The sequence below is a fragment of the Panthera tigris genome, chromosome D2, assembly GCF_018350195.1.
Source record: "Panthera tigris isolate Pti1 chromosome D2, P.tigris_Pti1_mat1.1, whole genome shotgun sequence".
NCBI lineage: Eukaryota > Metazoa > Chordata > Mammalia > Carnivora > Felidae > Panthera > Panthera tigris.
Genome location: NC_056670.1, coordinates 34,076,608 through 34,096,017, shown reverse-complemented (window position 1 = coordinate 34,096,017; position 19,410 = coordinate 34,076,608). Strand labels below are relative to the sequence as shown.

General features: G+C 35.2%; 1 protein-coding gene across 8 annotated transcripts in view; it reads right to left on the bottom strand.

The window, feature by feature from the left end:
- Nucleotides 1–19,410, bottom strand: part of ADK (adenosine kinase) — a 517,527-nt gene that overhangs the window by 434,562 nt on the left and 63,555 nt on the right. For all 8 annotated transcript variants that reach the window (XM_007095644.3, XM_007095645.3, XM_042961034.1 and 5 more), the window contains one exon: nucleotides 18,747–18,800. In XM_007095644.3, the coding sequence (XP_007095706.1) occupies nucleotides 18,747–18,800 (54 nt within the window). The remainder of the gene's footprint in view (nucleotides 1–18,746; nucleotides 18,801–19,410) is intronic.

The window sequence follows — 19,410 nt, the reverse complement described above, 5'->3', positions numbered from 1 at the left end:
AGCCCAATGTGAGGTTTGATCCCACAACCCTGCGATCATGACCTGAGCTAAAATCAAGAGTCGGACACTCCACTGACAGAGCCACCCAGGTGCCCTTCGAATCTTCTTTCCATCTGTTAGACTGGATGCTATCCAGTTCATGAATCACTGAAATGCTAAAAACAAAACCATGAGCCCAAAATGGAGTCACTTATGTTAAGCCACCACATTAGCAAACCAAGACTTAATACAGAACCTAACTAGAGTTTTAACAACATCCTTCCTTGCCCCCTCCACCAGGCCAAGAATGTGACCTTTAGCCAGCTAACCTGTAGTTTGCATTGTTTTAGGCAAAGTTGTCCTCCTGATGAAGGATAGAAGCAGAAAAATGTTCACCTTTAACCCAGAAGGCTGACCTATAGCCTGCATAATTTTGTTAAGAATCAAATAAGTGCTGGTTGCTACATTCTTAAAGGGTCTCATGACTGCCTGTACATTTCATCAATAGTTAATACAGAACTGAATGATAAGCACCAGAGAAATCTTACAAAAATAGTTTTACAAGTAGAAATTCGAAGAAAACATTTATAATCTAATACTCCCTGCGTGTCCCTCCCCCCTGAAACTCTAAGCATATAACCACAAGCTTCATAAAGCAAAAGTGCAGCCTTTGCCCACAAGTCCTGTCCCTGTGCTACTTAAATAAACTAAACTAAGTTGCACCATACAACTTCTCAAGAGTTCTTTCTTGGCTGTTGCACTCCACGATCCAGCAACACTTGTAAGGGGAACAGAAGGTCTATCACTGGATTACCTTGTAGTGCTGATCAGGATTCTTTGCTAATAATTTCCTTCTTTCCATTCCCTATCTATCCTTAAAAACCTTTCCTTTCCTGCAGCTCAACGGGACACCCTTCTATTGTCACATATGAGATAAGGGAACTAAAGGAACGCCATGAACAGCTGTTTGTTTGTTCCTTTGTTTCTTTTTCCCACTTCTTTCCCACCTCTACTTTTGCTAGGACATACACACATGTTATAGAACAGACAATGTATGTCCTCCTTGGAGAGGACAATGATTTCTTTGGAGTCTCCCAACAAACACAACAGATAATCTAAGGAGTGACCAGGCAGGGTTGTCATGAACTTTCCAAGACCATGGACTCATCAAGACACCTAAACACTCTTTATTCCTGGATTATGGAGACCACCCAACAACCTTCCTCAGTAAAAACCCCATGACCCCAGCAAAGACAAGAATCACTCTTCTTTCTTTTCTGAATCTCCCTGATGCTCTGTTCATATCTACACTCTATATCTTCAATAAACTCTGCTCTCACTTCCTCTTGGCTCACCTTTGATCTCTACCTTGCACAAAGCCAAGGACTCTCTTGGGTGGTCCTACAGGCCCTCCTCTGAGTCCTTGGACCCAGCCAGCCTTCATCAGATGGAATGCTACCAGATTCATAAATGAGCAAACAAAGCTAATTTGATCTTCAAATTTACCTAGATCAATTTTGCTTTTTAACAGAGATCAAAGTTTCCCAGATAAAATTCTGAATCTTGAAAAGGATTTGAGGTAGTGAGAGGAGACCTACAAGGAGGAGGTTTTTAGAGGGAGCAGCATGTGCAATTATATGGACAAGAGGGACATGTTCAATGAATTGCAAACAGATGCTAGAATTAGGGATTAAAAAGCAAAGAAAGTTCTTTAGGTTTCATCATGCAAAGAGAAGTCATTGAAAGGTTTTAAACCTGGAAGAAACAAGATCAGATTTCCATTTATAAAAATTATAATAGGCCAAATATAAATAATGTGCATATTTGAGTGTCCCCACACACGAGAAAGAGTTAGATGATTCACACGAATTATCTTAAATTAACAATACAAAGTAAGGGTGACAAAAAAGCCAAAGAGCTACAATTGATTTCAGAGTACTCTTGATTCAACACTTACACTGTGACCTTGAAGAAGTATGTTAAATTTCTTGTCGCCTAGGGGTGCCTGGGTGGCTCAGTGGGTTAAGTGGCCAACTTCGGCTCAGGTCATGATCTCGCGGTCTGTGAGTTCGAGCGCTGCGTCAGACTCTGTGCTGACAGTTCAGAGCCTGGAGCCTGTTTCAGATTCTGTGTCTCCCTCTCTCTGACCCTCCCCCATTCATGCTCTGTCTCTGTCTCAAAAATAAATAAACGTTAAAAAAAAATTAAAAAAAAAATTTCTAGTCGCCTATTCTTCATAGGATGAAATACTACTATAACTTCAAAAGAGGTCATAACAATAAGGGATACATCACTTAATAACTATGGAACTATGTAACCTGTATTCAAACTAAAAATCAACAGTCCAAAAATAAAGAACAAATCTGCTGCTTTCTGAAAGGGCATCAATTCAACACCCAATGTTTCCATATGTATATATTGGAAAATTGACTACAATTTGGTAAAATGCTAAGAACAATGGACTAAAAAAGAAGACCTGAGTACCAGTCTTCCCTACCAATTATGATTTCTATGCCTCAGTTTATTCTTTACCAAAAATAAAGGAATCGTACACTAAATGTTTTCTATAGCTGAAAATATTCAAGAACCTGAGGACATTTTCATTACTGCTGTAAGAGAATGGCATAACTTAAACATTAAGTAATACCTTATGAAAAACTTTGTGGGTGGGAAATGGAATCATTCATTTTAAATCAATCATTCATGATAAAACACAATTTTACCACCCTAAAGTTTTTTGTACATAAAAATGGCCATAAGCAGAGAGGCTTAGAGCCATAACACCCTAAGTCTTTAACAAAAAAATTTCTAGGGGCGCCTGGGTGGCTTGGTCGGTTAATCGTCCGACTTCAGCTCAGGTCATGATCTCACGGTCCGTTGAGTTCGAGTCCCGTGTCGGGCTCTGTGCTGACAGCTCAGAGTCTGGAGCCTGTTTCAGATTCTGTGTCTCCCTCTCTCTCTGCTCCTCCCCTGTTCATGCTCTGTCTCTCTCTGTCTCAAAAATAAATAAACATTAAAAAAAAATTAAAAAAAAATTTTCTAAATAAAATTCCTAAAGATTGACAGTAAACTGTATGCTAAGTCATTCCTGTAATCAACCTATATAATAGCTTTATTTACTCTGCCATACAAATGTGGACATCAATGGCTAATGGCTAATAACAATGATAATGCTGTCAACAATACCAGTAACAAAGTCAATGACATGATCCCCAGAATCCAACAGAATCTTACAGTCTTACTGATAAATTTTGTTTTACAAATATCAATAACTCATTCCAAAGAGAATGGGATAGTTATTAGAACTTTCACATAGGGGTTTCCCAGTGTAATCTGAAATGAACAAAAAAAGAAGTGCTTCCTCTACTAATCTTTGAAAAAAAAAAGTGTTTCATCTCATACAATATTGGTTTTTCCAAATCCTTAACAATGGATTTATAAGGTTAAATGATTACAATTAAAAAAATATTTCATTTATGCAGGCCCAGGTAAAATAATTATGAAAATAAATACGTAACTTTATTAGAGTATACTTTATGGACTACAAATCTAAGGTAAGAACAAAAAAAAATTCTCTCATTACACAAACTGTTGGAACACAATGAAATATTGATAAACATTAAGTTCTCAGTCAGGTCAGTCAACAAATATAATGGCTTACTGAGTCTTGGAAACACAAATGAAAGTTTCTACCCCTAAAAAATATTTAATCACTTTTAAATATCTGATGACATGTCATATAGAAAACATAATAAATTTATAATATGCTTGCAGGCTTCCAGTTTTGGAATAAATAAGTCATGGGAATAAAAGGTACAGCAGAGGGAATATACTCAATGGTACCATAATAATGTTATATGGTGACAGATGGCAGTGGCACTAGTGGTGAGCACAGTATAACATATAGAGTTGTCCAATTACTATGTTATACACCTGAAACTAATGTAACATTGTGTGCCAGCTATACTCTAAATAAATAAATAAATTTATACTATGATAACTCCTGAGGGCATAATTAGAATCAACAAAGGAAATAAGAAACATGCAAATGATAACAATACACTTAAAAATAACATGAAAGTCTTGGGCACCTGGGTGGCTCAGTCACTTAAGCGTACAACTCTTGATTTTGGCTCAGGTTGTGATCTCACCATCGTGAGACTGAGCCCTGCATCAAGCTCTGCGCTGAGCTTGGAGCCTGCGTGGGATTCTCGCTCTCCCTCTCTCTCTGTGTCCCTCCCCTGCTCGCACTCTGTCTCTCTCTCTCTCTCTCAAAAATAAAAAAATAAAAATAAAAACATTATAAAAATAATATGAAAGTCTTGAAGAGGGGATGAAAATTACCCACATCTCAGGAATTGAAACATTATTACTGTTATTTTCCAAGTCTCACTTTAACAAAAAAAAAAGCATTGCAGAGAAATGAAAAGCATAAATATATACAGACATGAAAATTAAGGCAGAGCTTTCTACTTAAAAAGTTCTTCACATGCAAGGGAAATTGAATTTTTGTGGTTTGGCTATTACAAACTGATTTAAAGATACATAAATTAGAATATTTTAATTATACAATCACCTACTAATATTAAACATTCTTACATATAGTAAGTACTAGAATATGACAGACCATCTTGCTTTTTCCAGAGATTTGATTCTACTTTTATTCTTTCTTCAAGGTGGACTGAACCCAAAGTCATTGCTTTCATCAATGACTAATCTATACCTCTTTGCATGTGAGTTAATATTCTTATGGAGAAGATCTAATCCTACCTTTGTTAAATGACTCAGTAAAACAATTCTAAACAAGTTACTAAGTAATGATTTATACTAGTCTAGAATAAAATCCCCCAAAGTACTAAGACTTTAAACTCTGCCCCCCCACCGAAAAACTATACCATAAATCAGGTTTTCAGGAGGCAGCAGAAATGTGATCAGCTTCCCCACTGTGATCCTTTAAAAATATGCAGCATCTCTTTTCAAATATAAAGCACTCACCAAAGCAACAGCTTATACTGTATACCATTCTTCTGAATACATTTTTCTACCTTCTCTGGTTTAGAGACAGTAAATTGTTTTGTTTATTTTTAAAGTTGTCCTGCTGGGTTGCTGAGGATCAAATTGAGAAAAAGTCTGCAAATTACATCCAGAAAGGGCTTCTGATGATGTTCCTGAAGCACTGAATTAACCAGTCTTTACCTCCAAATTTATCGTATTTATAGATTAAGTCATTTTGTTTTGGGTGTCTGTTACTTTGTTTGGGTGTCTGTATACCTACAAATAGTATGCAAATATCCTGACTTTGGAGACAATTAGTTCTGGAAAAGTTTATACTCTCATCTGTCACATATTTAAAGAAAAAAATTCTAATTAAAAAAAACTAAATTTGGCATTAAAAAAATTCTCTCAGAATCCAAACCTAAGGGGGCAGTCACACAAATCATTCCAAACTTAATCACCAACACCAGCTGCCTACTAGAATTAGAGGCACTTATATACAAAGTCAATCCAAATGTTGAAGAAAAAAGAAAGCTTGTTTGCTCTCTACTAAGGAAACTTAGGTTGATAATATTTGAGGAATAATGAGAGAGGCACTTAATTTTAACTCAGGATTCTGATTTTCATAAGGAGCCTGCTGTTAAAATTGATTACATTCATGAAAACAAAACTTGGATAACAAAGCTGTTTAATTAATCATCAACCTTGTAGTGAAACCAAGAATAACCAAAATTATTGTGAATAAACCCACTTAGTGATAAAATACACGAATAAACATATGAACTGAAACCATCATAGATACTCTGCGGACTAAAGCAGTCTTTAAGTATTCACAAATATTTACTAAGTTTCTACCATGTGCCAGCCACTGGGGATACAAAGATGAATAAAATATGAACCTTGTGCTCAAAGTACTGAGTCTAGAAAGAATATTAACAAAAAGTAAATAAATAAATAAAAGCAGAAGTAGTTATTTGCATGCCAGGCATCATGGAATTCTCTACATGTACATTAAATATACGTAATGCTCATAATAATCCTGTAACGTTAAGGATTATCACTCTCATAATTTAGATGAGGAAATATTTAAAAGGATAAGTAACCCCAAGTCTCACAAGTAGGAATTATCAAAACCAGGATTTTAATTCTGGTCTGCCTGTTGGTTTGTACCAAACTAACCCCAGAGTACAGGAAGAGTGTACAATAGAGAAGACTACCAGAAAGAATATCTGAGTTAAGCCTCAAAAGGTGAAGAGGAGTTAGTCAAGGAGAATAAAAGAGGTTCCACAGTTTTTGAGAAAACTTTAAATAATCCATGAAGTACTAACATTGGAAAGCACTACTATACATGTGACACATAGGTTAAATCAAATTCAAAATGACATGAACTTAAGTAGCCAATAATATAAAGGAAGTCCACTCTAGGTTTCTTCAAAGACTAATGGGAGATGGGTTAATTATCCTTAAAGATTGTGAGAAAATAACTGACTAAAAGATAAAAACTATAAGAACCCCAGGAAAATATTTATATATTGATTCAAAGTTTTTACTCATATAAGAAAACATTATTACTATATCAAGGATATAATATGTTTTAAAGATAACAAAGAATAGGATTGTTACATAAATAAAACTAGTTCAATTCTATTCTTTTAAAGAATTACCTAATCTAAATTTAGTCAAGGTTAAAAAATATTAAAACAAATTTCTTTGTGCCACCATAATGCATGCCTGTATTTGTGTAAATTATATTTTAAGGGAATAATATATGTTTAGTATTAACAAAGGGCTCAAAATAATTATCTTACAAAATTGTTTAAAAGCTTATTCATGTATGATCTTAACAACGACCTACTAAAATCAAATTTTTATAAATTCAAAGAGCATATACACTTTAGCTCTTTCCTATCTTCATCTTTTATGTTTTAGTCCCTAGCTTTATGGTTGACATCGGTTTGCACATTTTGCTAAATTCTATCGTGGAAGCCAGTCACGTTCCCTCTGCCCTCATTCTAGAATGGAAAATATTTTTAAAAACTAATTACACAATTTAATATTTAAATATAAACTAGTTTGGGAGACAAAGGAGAAAAAAAGTGGGGGTGAAAAAAATATACACATTCTGTAAAAGGGAAATCAGTAGTAGGATTTGATAACAAAGAATTTTCTTTACAAGAGCATAAATTTATGGAAATTATACGTGTAAAAGACATTTTCTACATTTCTTTGTTGAATTTTGGGATCCTGCTAAGATATTTCTCTCTCCTCTTTCTGTCAAGCAGAAATGTTGTCTGTTTCAATAAAACAAACAAAAATAAATCCTTCAATGAACATTTTCCCACCCAATTCAACATTAAAAAACTCAAAAAAAAAAAAAACACCATAATTCCAAAACCTTTTTTTTCCCCCCAAATCTTCCATTAGGCTTTATCTATCTCCTTATGTCTAACCTAACACAGTGTTGCAGACCTAGGAATTGGTATCTCTGGCCTTCCCAAACAAAAAAGCATAAAAGTTGTTGCAATGTTTGAGGAAGTGGGTTTCATTTCACACAAGCTATTAAAATTCAGTATCTACAAAGTGAGACATTTTTATAAAATAACATTTTCACAAGAAAAACAATTGAAATTATTAGCATACAAAGTAAAATTTACAGAAAATTTCAAAATCTAGTCTAAATGTTCAATCGTTTAGCTAAATAATCGAAAAAGTCAAGTTGTAATCTCAATGAAGTTCCACAGAGGGAGCTAGCATCACAAAGAACAAATTTATACTACACTGGACTTCAAGAAACGACCTAGTCTATTAGAAATAATTGGATTTCCATTCACCAACATGAGTTCAGTTTATCTTCTAAGATTTTACCCTAGATATTAACAATCCCCCAAAAATACAGTATTACCTATATATTATGGCATATTTCTATTAAACCATGTTAAAACTTATTAAAGGTAATATCTACCATGAGTACCTTTAAACAGTTTGTGAAGTAGGTACATTCATTTTAAATATTATTATTTCTCCTGGGGTACCTGGGTGGCTCAGTCAGTCAGTTAAGCATCCAACTCTTGATTTTGGCTGAGGTCATGATCTCACAGTTGGTGGGTTCAAGCACAGAGCCTGCATAGGATTCTCTCTCTCCCTCTCTCCCTCTCTGCCACTCCCCTGCTCGCTCTCTATCCCTGTTTCTCTAAAAATAAATAAATAAAGATTTTAAAAAACTATAGGAAAAAAAATAAATAAAATAAATAAATATTATTATCCCTCCCAAAAAAAAGTAAAACATAGTCTTTCTCTAAGTCACTGAATTTAGGAAAAGTACAAAGCAATAAATAGAAATCTGAAATCAAATCACAATCTATTTCTTTTCTAATAGAAGATAAGTTATGTAATCGCTCCAAGCCTATTTCCCATAAAATGGGAATGATTATAATTTTTACATTCTAGTGTTGCTATGAGAATTAAATTAGAGCACAAAAGTAACTGACATAAAGATCTCCTTCCTTGTTTTTTAATACATAAGTATTATTTAATTCTTTAATAAATTTTTTTTCTAAAAAAATTTCAATAAATTTTCAAAAAAATCAATAATTACAGTTAGTAAAGAACATGTTTTCAAGGATTAGATTAGTTGCTAATAGATGCTAAAAGTTCCCCAAAACTCCCAAATCCATATTACTCCCAAAATTTCGGACTCAGTCCTCAAGGGGATATAGATAGTGTTGGCATAACCCTTACAGTGTTTTTCAGGCAGAAATCTGTCATAGCTTCATTCTCAAAATATTCCTGTTTGTTGTAGGCCAAGGGAAAAAAGAATTCAACAATCAGAAGTTTCTGCTCTCTTCATTCCATGTTGACCCTGATGAATATTCCCATTGATAGCACATACTGCAATACTGTCAAGTAAATTTGTAACAAAGGATTGATGAACTACACTGGGACTGAAAAGCACTGAATAAAACTTCAGAAAACACCTCACCCTTCCACCCAGAGTGAAAAATCAAAGAGAGAGAAAGCAAAATAATAATAACAATATACTACTACTACTAATAATAATAATAGTCAATTTAAAACAACAAAGAGAGAACAAAGAAGTCCATTAGCATTTTTTGCCTGAAGAATTTCAGGCTAGAAACTTAGAAACTATACCCAATAGGATTACTGAATAGACTAAAAGAGAAGTAGGTAACTAAACAAATCATTTGCTTAATGGATAATTATAAAATAGCAGAGTACTGATCTAATCCCACAAGGATATTTGAGAGACAACTACTCCAAGAGCAGAAGCCAGTTGAGAGAGTTTTCATAAACATCATCAGACTCACAAAAACCTACATCACAAGTAACTTTTATATAACCTTTCCACAGCTCGAAACTTTTTCACATAATTTCATTTAACCATCCTTAAACTTATTCAAACATGAAATTTTCACCATTTTATAAATAAAGACATTAAATTCAGAAGATTAAATGATTAATCCAAGTGTGATAGGTTTTATACTTGTGCTAACTAGAACTATATTTCCCAGAATTGCCTTTCCTATATGGTTTCAGATTAGGACGAACCACAAAACAATTCTGTGTACAATGTGGAGGGTGCAAGCGAAGCAGCAGCCATTTTATTCCAAAGGTAGTTATTGGTCACAGGTAGTGAAAGACAGAGAAGTATGGGTAGAATTCCAATTTGCCCTTATTTATCCCCATACCACCCCAGCTCACCCTCCCAAACAGTACCAGCACTATCACCAGATGCTCCACTGAAACTTGAGAGGTGGTAGCTGCAAAGAGCCAACAACCTACCAGCCTCCTTTACAGTTTACTCCAGCAGGTGGATTTTTGAAAGCTTTAACTCATGAAACTGAACCAGGACTGGACTTTTCTCTGATTCTTTGTGAGCCTTTACTTCCCTAGTTTCTTCCACAACTGAACAAGGTTTAATTCCTACAGTAAATTCCTTTATTTCTTAACACTCATAGTGGAACTGATACACCAAGGTTGTAATCTATGACAAAATTCATACATAAATTTCTTCTAATGCTAAGTCCAAGGCAGTACACATTTCTTCAAAAGCAGAAAATTGAAAGTTAGTTTAATTTTCTTTTTAATGTTTATTTATTTTTGAGAGAGAGGGAGAGAGCACGAGCAGGGGGAGGGGCAGAGAGACAGAAGGAAACACAGAATCTGAAGCAGCTCCAGGCTCTGAACTGTCAGCACAGAGCCTGGTGCAGGACTTGAACCCATGGACCGTGAGGACCAGGAGATCATGACCTGAGCTGAAGTCAGACACTTAACCGACTGAGCCACCCAGGAGCCCAGGATTAATCCTTTAAAGGTTTTAAGATTTTACCAATAATGACATATATTTTTCATTCATCCATCATACATACATGAATATAAATCCAAGTTTAATCCCAAAATTATCTCTTATAATGAGTTCTTCTTCTTTATGTCAGGGTTAATAATTTTCTTTGAAATAGTAAAATATTTAAGCAAATATTCCAGAAGTTTCATGATCCAGGTATAACAACAGATGTGAAGAAACTATGAAATCCTAGAATTTTAAAGTGAGAGCACAGTCAAAAGTTCACCAAACAGGATAAACTCTGGTCACAGAGAAGGTGAGAACCATTTGTGGTTGCCTGAAATAAATTCGATCAATGTTCATTTGAGATTCTCACAGAAGTCACCTGATGGTATTGGTTTAAAAAATGAGCAAAATAAATCTAACATACATTTACAAGGTACTCCTGGAGGCACAGCTTTGCAAGCACAAATGGTATATGTTACAGCTTTTTTAAAGATCAATTTTAAAAAGCAATAGTGTAGGGGGAAGAGTTAAGATGGCAGAGCAACATGGAGTCCTGAGCTTGTTTCATCCCTGAAACGCAGCTAGATCTGCACAAAACCATTTTGAACACATAAAGAAATTGATCTGAGGAACAACACAATGATCTGCATTAACTTGAGCCAGAGAACTCAGCAGGTACGTGGTGTGGAGAGGTGAACAGGGGAGAGAAAAGCCGTGGAGGGTAGGGAGCCATTTTCATAGAGGGAGGACAGAGAGAAAAAGGAAGGGGAATTGAACTGCACATCCGGATCGTGCAAGAAAAGCACTCCCCCTCAAAGCAACTGGAGAAAGAGAAAGTGAAAACAGTTGCACGGAACTGAACAAGAAATCTGTTCCCCAAAACCATTGACAGCGAGAAAGGAGAGGGTTTCAGTACCACCAGGATTCTATAAACAGTGGAGCACAGAGTCCAAAGTTTCAGAGCTTAGTGCCCGATAGTGTTCTGGTGAGGAAGTAGGTCAAATCCCCAGGAGCAGGCAGCACGGTATGAGGGGTCTGTGTGCTACATTGGGAGAAGTGGTTTCCCTGCTTGGAATGCATTTGGTAGAGACCATATGGCCTCCCCACAGGCAAAGGTCCCAGCAGACCCCAGAAAGCAGCCACATTTACTGGTTCGGGAACAAAGACACCACAGTTCAGCAAAACCTGGTGCCAGATGTGTGTTGTGATTTGCCGTAATCTCTGAACCTCTGCCACTGCGCAATCACACAAACGTTTTCTGGGGCAAACTAGCACCCAGCCATTGCTCAGCAAGACCCTCCCCAAGAGAGCTGGCATGGGTCTCTGAAGTGTGGGGTTTGCTTTTTTTTTTTTTTTAAGTTTATTCATTTTTTTTAAAAATATTTATTTATTTTTGAGAGACAGAGTGAGACAAAGTGAGACTGGGGGAGGGGCAGAGAGAGAGGGAGACACAGGATTGGAAACAGGCTCCAGGATCTGAGCTGTCAGCACAGGGCCTGACGCAGGGCTCGAACCCACAGACTGTGAGATCATGACCTGAGCCTGAGCCGACTGAGCCACCCAGGCACCCCAAGTTTATTCATTTTTGAGAGAGAGAGACAGAGTGTGAGCAGGGGAGGGGCAGAGAGAGAGGGAGACACAGAATCTGAAGCAGGCTCCAGGCTCTGAGCTGTCAGCACAGAGCCCAATGCAGGGCTCAAACTCATGAACCGGGAGATCATGACCTGAGCTGAAGTCAGACGCTTAACCGACTGAGTCACCTAGGCGCCCCTGAAGTGTGGGGTTTTCAAACAACACCATCTGAGATAAAATTCTGGAAGGAAGTGCTGCCTGGCAGACAGACAGCTTGGACACAGGCAGGATACAGGCAGGGAGTGGATGGAGGGCTCAGACAAAGGAGCTTGATCGTAGGTCGGTGAGAGTATGAAGTTTCTGCGCCAGACTACGGAGCTGGGTGAAGCCATTCATTTCCACATCTCCCATGAATGCATGCATGCACACTGATCCACCCCAGTAAGCTAAACAGCGCCACCTAATGGAGAACAGAGCCATTACACCAAGCCCTGCCCAACTCCACCCTCCAAGCACATCCCACAGGAATATCAGCACAAGTCACTCCATCTGCTTAGTGTTCAAACTATAGAGTGCTTCATAGCTTGAGTTCTAGGGGAAACTGGAGGTAACTTCATTTGAGTTTCATTCTGTTTTCTGGTTCATTTATTTGTTCATTTTCTTTGCTTCTGTTTTTGCTTAAATTGTTTTCTTTTATCTTTCTTTTTTTTCCTTTCTTGGATACAGAATAGGAAAAATTTATTTTTTACTTTATTTTTTATTTCTTTACTTCTTTATTCTATTTTATTTTGTTTATTTAATTTTTCTATTTTATTATATAATTTTTTTAAGTTTTAAATTTTTTCCTACCTTTCCCTTATTTCTCTATCAAGCTTCTTTCAACAAGCAGACCAAAACATACCTAGAATCTAGCTTCCTTTATTTGATTTTTTGTTTTGTTTTTAATTTTTATTTTTAATGTTATTAATTTTTTTCTTCCTCCAAAATGACAAACAAAGGAATTCACCCCAAAAGAAGAATAGGAAAAAATGAAAGCCAGGGACTTAACACAGATATAAGTAAGATGTCTGAACCAGAATTTAGAAACACGATAATAAGAATACCAGGTGGACTTGAAAAAGGCATAGAAGAAACCAGAGAACCCCTTTTTGCAGAGATAAAAGAAATAAAATTTAGGCTGAAATTAAAAATGCTATAACCAAGATGCAATCTCAAATGCATGCCATGACAGCAAGGATGGACAAAGCAGACCAGCGAGTCAGCAATACAGAAGATAAAATTATGGAGAATAACAAAGCAGAAAAAAAGAGGGAAATAAAGGCAAAAGATCATGATACAAGACTTAGAGAACTCAGAGACTTATTAAAAAGGAATAACATCTGAATCATAGAAGCCCCAGAATATGAAGAGAAATAAAAAGGCGCAGAAGGTTTATGTGAGCAAATTTTAGTGGAAAACTTTACTAATCTGGGGAATGGCACAGATATCAAAATCCAAGAATTACAGAGAACCCCATTAGATTCAACAAAAACTGACCATCACCAAGGCATACCATAGTAAAATTCACAAAATACACAGAAAAGGAAAAAATTAGGAAAGCAGCAAAGGAAAAAAGTCCTTAACCTATAATGGAAGACAGATCAGGTTCACAGTAGACCTATCCACAGAACTTGGCAGGCCAGAAAGGAGTGGCAGGATATATTCAATGTGCTGAATCAGAAAAATACATAGCCAAGAATTCTTTATCCAACAAGGCTGTCATTCAAAATAGAAGGGAAAGACAGTTTCCCAAACAAAAACTAAACCAGCTCTGCAAGAAATTTTAAGGAGGATACTTAAATTCTTAAATTCTTTGAGCAGAGAAAAGACAAAACAAAAATAAAAAGACCAAAAACAACAAAGAATAGAAAGGACCAGAGAACATCACCAGAAACACCAATTCAACAGGCAACATGGTGTTAAATTCATATCCTTCAGTACTCACTCTAAATGTCAATGGACTAAACGCTCCAATCAAAAGACACAGGGTGTATCAGCATGGATAAGAAAATAAGACCCATCTACATGCTGCTTACAAGAGACTCATTTTAGACTTCATATAAAGGCCATATACAAAAGACCCACAGCTAATATCCTCCTCAATGGGGAAAAACTGAGAACTTTCTCCCTAAGGTCAGGAACATGACAGGGATGTCCACTCTCTCCACTGTTATTCAACATAGGATTTAAAGTCCTAGCCTCAGCAATCAGACAACAGAAAGAAATAAAAGGCATCCAAATCAGCAAGAAGGAAGTCAAACCTTCACTCTTTGTAGACGACATGATACTCCTGTGTGGAAAACCCAAAAGACTCTACCAAAAAACTGCTAGAACTGATACATGAATTCAGCAAAGTCGCAGGATATAAAATCAATGTACAGAAATTGGTCGCATTTCTATACACCAATAATGAAGCAGCAGAAAGAGAAATCAAGGAATTGATCTCATTTACAATTGCACCAAACCATAAAATACCTAATAATAAACCTAACCAAAGTAGTGAAAAATCTATACACTGAAAACTATAGAAGGCTTATGGAAAAAAAAAGGTTTTTGAAGATGACACAAAAAAATGGAAAAACGTTCCATGCTCTTGGGTTGGAAAAACAAATATTGTTAAAATGTCGATACTACCCAAAAAAATCTACATATCCAGTGCAATCCTAACAAAATAACAAACAATTCCAAAATTTGTATGAAACCAGAAAAGGCCCCGAATAGTCAAAGTAATGTTGAAAGAAAATCCAAAGCTGGAGGCATCACATTTCTGGCCTTCAAGATGTATTACAAAGCTGTAATCATCAAGACAATATGGTACTGGTAAAAAAAAAAAAACAAGTACACAGAAAAATGGAACAGAATAGAGAACCCAGAAATGGACCCACAAACATATGGCCAACTAATCTTTGACAAAGCAGGAAAGAATATCCAATGGAATAAAGACAGTCTCTTCAGCAAGTGGTGCTGGGAAAACTGGACAGCAACATGCAGAAGAATGAACCTGGATCACTTTCTTACACCATACATAAAAAATAAACTCAAAATGGATCAAAGACCTAAATGTAAGACAGAAAGCCATCAAAATTCTGGAGAAGAAAACAGGTCACAATCTCTCTGACCTCAGCTGCAGCAACTTCTTATTTGACATATCTCCAGAACCAAGGGAAACAAAAGCAAAAATGAACTATTGGAACCTCATCAAGATAAAAAACTACTGCACAGCAAAGGAAATAATCAGCAAAACTAAAAGGCAACCAATGGAATGGGAGATGTTCGCAAATGATATATCAGATAAAAACTTAGCATCAAAAATCTATAAAGAACTTATCAAACTCAACAGCCAAAAAACAAATAATCTAGTGAAGAAATAGGCAGAAGACATGAATAGACATTTTTCCAAAGAAGACATCCAGATAGCTAAAAGACACACAGAAAGATGCTCAACATCACTCATCATCTGGGAAATACAAATCAAAACCACAAGGAGATACCAACTCACACCCATCATGATGAATGGCTAAAATTAACAACACAGACAACAGATGTTAGCAAGGATGCAGACAAAGGGGAACCCTTTTGCACTGTCGCTGGGAATGCAAACTGGTGTAGCCCCTCTGGAAAACAGTATGGAGGTTCCTCAAAAAATTAAAAATAGAACTATCCTATGACCCAGCAGTTGTACTACTAGGTATTTATCCAAAGAATACAAAAATGCTAACTCTAAGTGGCACATGAACCCCATGTTTATAGCAATACTATCAACAATAGCCAAAGTATGGAAAGAGCCCAAACGTCCATCGACTGATGAATGGATAAAGAAGATGTGGTGTGTGTCTGTATATGTATGTGTATGTGTGTGTGTGTGTGTGTGTGTGTGTGTGTGTGTGTGTGTATGTGATGGGATATATATATATATATATATATATACACATACATACATATGATGGAATAATACTCGGCAATCAAAAAGAATGAAATCTTGCCATTTACAATATGGATGGAACTGAAGTGTATTATACTAAATAAGTCAGTCAGAGAAAGACAAATATCGTAAGATTTACTCATATGTGGAATTTAAGAAACAAAACAGATGAACAGGGGAAGGGAAACAAAAATAATATAAAAACAGGGAGGGTGACAAACCATAAGAGACTCTTAAATACAGAGAACAAACTGGGGGTTACTGACAGGGTCTCAGGTGGAGGGATGAACTAAAGGGGCGATGGACATTAAGGAGGGCACTTGTTGGGAGGAACACTGAGTGTTATATGTAAGTGATGAATCACAAAATTCTATTACTGAAATCATTATTACAGTATATGTAACTAACTTGGATTTAAATTTTAAAAATTAATTAATTAAAAATCAATATAGTAAACAGCTTATAAAGATAATGACCACATATCAAAATCAATTAAAAAAAAATACTTTTCTCATGTAAGAGGCATTTATACCTTAGGATGAAATGCCCAATGAAAGTATCATACATGGAATCAAACAATTTAGGTCAAAGAAGACTAATGTGTTCTAGAGAAAAAGGTTCTAGTGGTGACAAAGATGTCGATGACAAAGATGCTGAATGTTCAAAGAAAGAGTAAAAAAAGAAAAAAGTACTTTAAAATTATTTCACATAAAATGTAGTTAGATTGTGAATGTTCAAAGAACTGAGAAGTAAAAAAGAAAAAAAATTAATTTAATTACTTCACATAGTATATGGTTGTAAATGTATGGTGTAAATAAACTAAATTATATATAACTATAAAATTGACTTATTTCATAAACATCTCTCAAAACTTTTAGGACCAAGTTGATCAAAAGCTTTGTATTACACCCTTTCCTTGGAAGAATGAGAAGAGCTTTGCATTTTGAATCAGGCATACATAATATTTGACTAAGTTTTCTTTAACACACTCAATAAGTGGCTATTGGTCTGAGCTGGTTTCTAAAACCATAATATAATACTATAAAATTAAACAGTCATTATAAACAGTTATTGAGTACTGCAATGGATATTGATCCTTTTAATTTAAAAAAAAAAAATCACTGTTTTAAAAAAATCACTATATACTTAGGGAATGGCTTGGTGCACAGAAAAAGCACCTAAATGGGAATCAGGAAACAGATTCTGGTCCAGTATTGTCAGTAAGTAGCAGTATAAGTCATTTATCAGCAAGTCATTTATCATATAAATCCCTCCTAATTCATTACAAAAAAAAAATGGATATTAGTTCTAGGGCTCATTTCTAGAATCAAAGTTCTGTAATTTCAAAGACATGAAAGAAAATGGCCCCTGATTAAGGGGCCATAAAAATACCCATGATATTTAAAATGCTATACCTTGGGGTGGTTGGGGGGCTAAGTCAGTTGGTGAGTCAGGCCCGAATCAGCCTCTGTGCTGACAGCTCAGAGCCTGGAGACTGCTTTGGATTCTGTGTCTCCCTCTCTCTCTCTCTGCCCCTTCTCCACTCATACTCTGTGTCTCTGTCTCTCAAAAACAAACATTAAAAAATACAATAAAATTGTTTTGAAAAATCACTATATAACCTTGAGAAAAAAATATTTTGTGTGTGTACTTTTTATCTGCATATAGGTGACACAAAGCTTCACATTAGTTTCAGCTATACGACATAGTATAGCTATGGTATCTCTACATGCTATGCTATGCTCACAAGTGTAACTACCATCTGTCACCACATAATGCTATTACAGTATCAATGACTATATTCCTGATGCTGAGTCTAAAAATAATAGTCTTGAAGGACTCTATCTACAAAAAATTATTCTTCATACAGATATATACAAATTAAAGATTGCATTAAATTAAACCATAAGGGACCTGAGTTAGAAGTTAAAATATCTTTAACATTAGGGAGTGTCAAACATCAGGAAAATCCTGATGGAAGTTTGTAAAATTCATGAGTATATTTATTAAAGGATAGAACCTTAATAAGGATATCTAGAATAAGTGTAGTCCGACCTGAAGGTGTATAGCCAGCCACAGATTCCTCGAATTTTTAATTCCACAGTATTATTTGACATTAAGTGTTTGCATAATAATTAAGGCTATCAGAACTTTCTTATGGTACAATGGGAAAAATAAAGTAGACTAAGTAGAAAATAGAAGCATATAAATTATTTTATAGCTGTCTCCTTTGGACAATGACACTCCTTTAAAATTCCCAAACCTATCATTTTTAACTAAAAACCTCAAAGTTCCTGTGAGGAACTATACTATACTATACTATACTATACTATACTATACTATACTATACTATACTATTCTATACTATACTATACTATACTATACTATACTATACTATACTATAACAGAGCAGAAAAATAGCAATGGAGATATCCCAGAATCATATGTTCAAGTTATTTTTACCTGAAAGAACCCTAAGAACATTAAAATTTTAAAAAGGAACAAAATTTTGTTCATATACCAAACTTTAAAGTGTTTTTCCTTATGCCAATCAATACTAGCCACTTACCTTTTCATAAAGAAACAAAAGAAACAAAATTACATTTTGTCATCTTAATAATGAGGTTGGGGAAGTCAATTGAGTAAAATTAACAACACTTTAATATTTTATCTGGGGAAAGAAAATGAAATTATATATTTCCCAATATGCCCTTAGTCTAGATGATGCAATACTACATGTTTTAACACGCATGCAGAAACAATTATTTCCTATGTTAATCTTATGTAATGTAAATTATCCTAATCTTACTAGTATTAAGGTAATAGTGTTAATTACATCTTTATATTTTATATCATTTGAAAACTCAGATTGTTTACATACACCTCCATAGAGGAATAAACTATGTACCACCTAGGGTTTAATGTACTTACAATTCCTTGTGTTTGTCTTCAGCCAAGATTTGGTCATTTGGTTTAAGAGAATACCTGTAACACAGAAACAAAAAAATACACCATATAAACATATAAGTACCTTTGCCTCATGGACATCTGACTGTGGTATCAACATACAATGAGTTAACTCCTATCAAATAAGCACTACTACACTGTTACAGTCCTCTGTCTTCATTGATAAAACATTGAAAAATACCTAAGTTCTTTGTTGTTCTATTAGTCACTGCCACAGACACCATCCAAAGAACTGAAGTAGGATCAACCTGACCTTTGACAACACAAGGTATCTTCAATATTCTTCTGTAGTGAATAATCTGCAATGTTACATGCCTCTAGTAGTTCAAAATTCAAGAAATTACTACAATAAGTATTTAGAAGTTCACAAAACAATAAGCAGTTATTCATTCATTAAATATACAGTAAACATCTATGCACCAGACTATGTCCTAGGTGGCATGACACAGGAGGAAAAATAAATTGTTATTTATTAGCTTAATGACCATAGGCAATCATTTCATTTATTTAAGTCTCACTTTCCCTGTCTATAAAACAGAAGTTGCGATAAATATTAGAACATTTATCTTTCAAATTACCATATAATTTGTACTGCTAAAGGTAACTGTTTCTGAGGAGTATACAGAAA